At 46.6% G+C, this 3,425-nt stretch overlaps 1 gene segment (V, D, J or C); it reads right to left on the minus strand.

The window, feature by feature from the left end:
* Nucleotides 1-1,775: 1,775 nt before the first annotated feature.
* On the minus strand, nucleotides 1,776-3,043 carry LOC137348593 (T cell receptor alpha variable 38-1-like). The segment is given in 2 exon segments: nucleotides 1,776-2,344; nucleotides 2,457-3,043. Coding segments are annotated over 2 exon segments (615 nt in total).
* Nucleotides 3,044-3,425: the final 382 nt, after the last annotated feature.

The following is a 3,425-nucleotide window of genomic DNA, read 5'->3' on the forward strand; positions in this document are numbered from 1 at the left end:
TCACGGTTACCAGTGTGCTGATGGTGAGGTTACTGGAATTTGAGAGGAAGAATTGACGCCAGAATAAACCAAATCCATTAACAATCCCATGTTTCCTGTTACAATAACCAGACAAGGGTTTCAGTCCCCGCCCCACGTCTCTAACAGTGGAACCAGTCCCCATATAAGGACAGTGACTGTCGCCCAGCTCGGGGTGTTTCCATTCACTGACAACCAGCTCACCACCTACCGCTCTCACAGTACCACTGAGGACACAAGGAAGTGATGTCAGAGCATTCTGAGACACGACAGCAGATTATTGAGGGTGGGGATTAGAACGGGTGTCTTCAAATATCCAACTCCCCTTTTACAGAGCTGACAGCAACAATGCGGCTACTCAGCATCTGGGTTGTGTGGGGAGCATTTCTGACAGGTAATTGTGGATTAAATACATTTAATCTTTTCTCTCATTTCACAAACATGCTTTAAATACGATTTTTGAACACCCAGTCTGACCTTTTCCTGTTTAACCATGTTTTTCAGATCGGAGTCATGGAGATTCTGTCACTCAGTCGCTGTCCTCAGATGTTAAGACTCAAGGGGAAGCGGTGATTTTAAGCTGTACCTATGATACTACACAGAGCAACTATTATTTATACTGGTACCGGCAACACCCAGATACACAGCCCGAGTTTATCCTGAGGAAATACACAGGCGGTGCTGAAAATAAAGCAGATTTTGCTAAAACCCGTTTCTCTGTAAAGCTCCAGAAAGCGACTAAATTCACCAGTTTAACCATCTCGGGTCTGCAGCTGACTGACTCTGCCGTGTATTACTGCGCCTTCAGCCTCACAGTGATGGAAAGCAGTCTCACCCCTGTACAAAAACTGCCTTTGGACTGTGGGTGGGAGCTCCTGTCTGTTGTCGGTTGTGTAGAATCGCGGGCAGATGCAGCCACAATGTGCAGCGCACTGTCAGGCGCTCAAACACACACCGAGAGGAAACCAAATTAACCTCGGATCAAACTGTCACCCAACTGTTTCCAGGAGCGGCCGAGAAAACAAACTGCAGAATCCAATCAGACAGACAGATCCAGCACAGAATCATATTTGAAAACATTAGTTCTAAACCCCACCCTCAATAATCTGCTGTCGTGTCTCAGGATTCTCTCACCTCACTTCCTTGTGTCCCCAGTGGTGCTGTGAGACCGGTAGGTGGTGAGCTGGCTGTCAGTGAATGGAAACACCCCGAGCTGTGCTTCCGTCAGAGTCCTGATAGGGGAATTGTTGAACGTTTAGAGACCAGGGGTGGGTATGAAACCCTGGTCTGTCCATTCTCACCAGCAAGCTCGGGATTGTTAATGGTGACACAAACCATCCCAGGATTAAGGAGACATGCTGAAGCACAATGGTGATTGAGGGGATTTTGTGCTTGGGGCTTGTTTTAAATATCACAGACACTACCTTGTGGAATCTGTTCATTGTGGCCTGCTCCTGCTCCTAATTCGCATGTTCGTATGTTCGTAATCCCCAAGCACAGAGTTCCCCCAATGTTCATTGTTCTTCAGGATGTAGAGTTTTCTGGCGATAAATAACGGACAATGGTTTCATTCTCACCCCAGTCTGTAAAAGTGAAAGGGACCCACTATCAGGACTCTGACTGGAGCCCAGCTCAGGGTGTTTCTATTCACTGACAGCCAGCTCACTTGCCAGTCTCACAACACCACTGAGGACTCGAGGAAATAAACTGAGAGAATCCTGAGACATTATTGAGGGTGGAGATTAGAACACGTGCTTTCAAATATGATTCTGTGTTGGATTTCTCAGTCCGATTGGATTCTGCAGTTTGTTTTCTCGGCCTCTCCTGGAAACAGTTGGGTGACAGTTTGATCCGAGGTTAATTTGGTTTCCTCTCGGTGTGTATTTGAGCGCCTGACAGCGCGCTGCACATTGTGGCTGCATCTGCCCGCGATTCCACGCAACCCCAACAGACAGGAGCTCCCACCCACAGTCCAAAGGCAGTTTTTGTACAGGGGTGAGACTGCTTTCCATCACTGTGAGGCTGAAGGCGCAGTAATACACGGCAGAGTCAGTCAGCTGCAGACCCGAGATGGTTAAACTGGTGAATTTAGTCGCTTTCTGGAGCTCAGCAGAGAAACGGGTTTTAGCAAAATCTGCTTTATCTTCAGCACCGCCTGTGTATTTCCACAGTATAAACTCGGGTTGTGTATCTGGGTGTTGTCGATACCAGTATAATGTATAGCTGCTCTGTGTAGTATCATAGGTACAGTTTAAAGTCACCGCTTCTCCTTCTGTCTTAACATCTGAGGGCTGGAGCTGAGTGACAGAATCTCCATGACTCCGATCTGAAAAACAAGTTTAAACAGGAAAAAATCAAACCAAGTCTGTTGAAAATTCAGGTTTAAAACATGTTTGTGAAATGAGAGAAAAGATGAAATGTGCTTAGTTCACAATTACCTGTCAGAAATGCTCCCCACACAACCCAGATGCTGAGTAGCCGCATTGTCGCTGTCCGCTCTGTAAAAGGGGAGTTGGATATTTGAAGACACCCGTTCTAATCCCCACCCTCAATAATCTGCTGTTGTGTCTCAGGATTCTCTCACCTCACTTCCTTGTGTCCCCAGTGGTGCTGTGAGAGCGGTAGGTGGTGATCTGGCTGTCAGTGAATGGAAACACCCCGAGCTGGGCGACAGTCTCTGTCCTTATATGGGGAATGGTTCCGCTGTTAGAGACGTGGGGCGGGGACTGAAATCCTTGTCTGGTTATTGTAACCGGAAACATGGGATTGTTAATGGGGTTGGTTTATTCTGGCGTCAATTCTTCCTCTCAAATTCCAGTATCTTCACCATCAGGGCACTGGTAACCGTGACTCCAGTGAAATTTCTCTCACCGATCAGTTAACTGGTGAACTAACAATGATTCTGCATTTTGCCGGGGCCATTTTTGGATCCGTCATATTAGAACGATGATCTCTGCTGTTTCTGAACAAACAACTGAACAGAAATAATGAATAAACTCTCGCTGTAATTTAAACAATGTTTCCAGCACCGTCCTCTTCGCTGGTTTGCATTTAAAATGTTGTTTAAATTCTTTCTGTTGAATTCTGACATTCCTTTTGTCCGTAATGACTAATTTAAACATCCATAATCTATAGATTTTGAGAGAGTGTTGAGAGAGCGGCGAATCGGGGCTTTTTGGCAATTTGCCGCCCGTCGGCTGAAAGTGGCGGGAGCAGAGCGCGGGAAGCGGGTTCAAAGCCTCCAGGGTGAGGTGTAGGGCGGATCCTCTTCACAAATGCTCAACATCGGCAGGACATGAAAGACTGCCTTTGCAACTTTTACACAGATTGGAAAAACCAGTGGAGCAGAAAAAGAAACAAAATACATGCGGTTTCAGTTTGTCTTTCGGTCCTTTCGCATCGATCTG

Source organism: Heterodontus francisci, chromosome 34 (genome assembly GCF_036365525.1).
Source record: "Heterodontus francisci isolate sHetFra1 chromosome 34, sHetFra1.hap1, whole genome shotgun sequence".
Lineage (NCBI taxonomy): Eukaryota > Metazoa > Chordata > Chondrichthyes > Heterodontiformes > Heterodontidae > Heterodontus > Heterodontus francisci.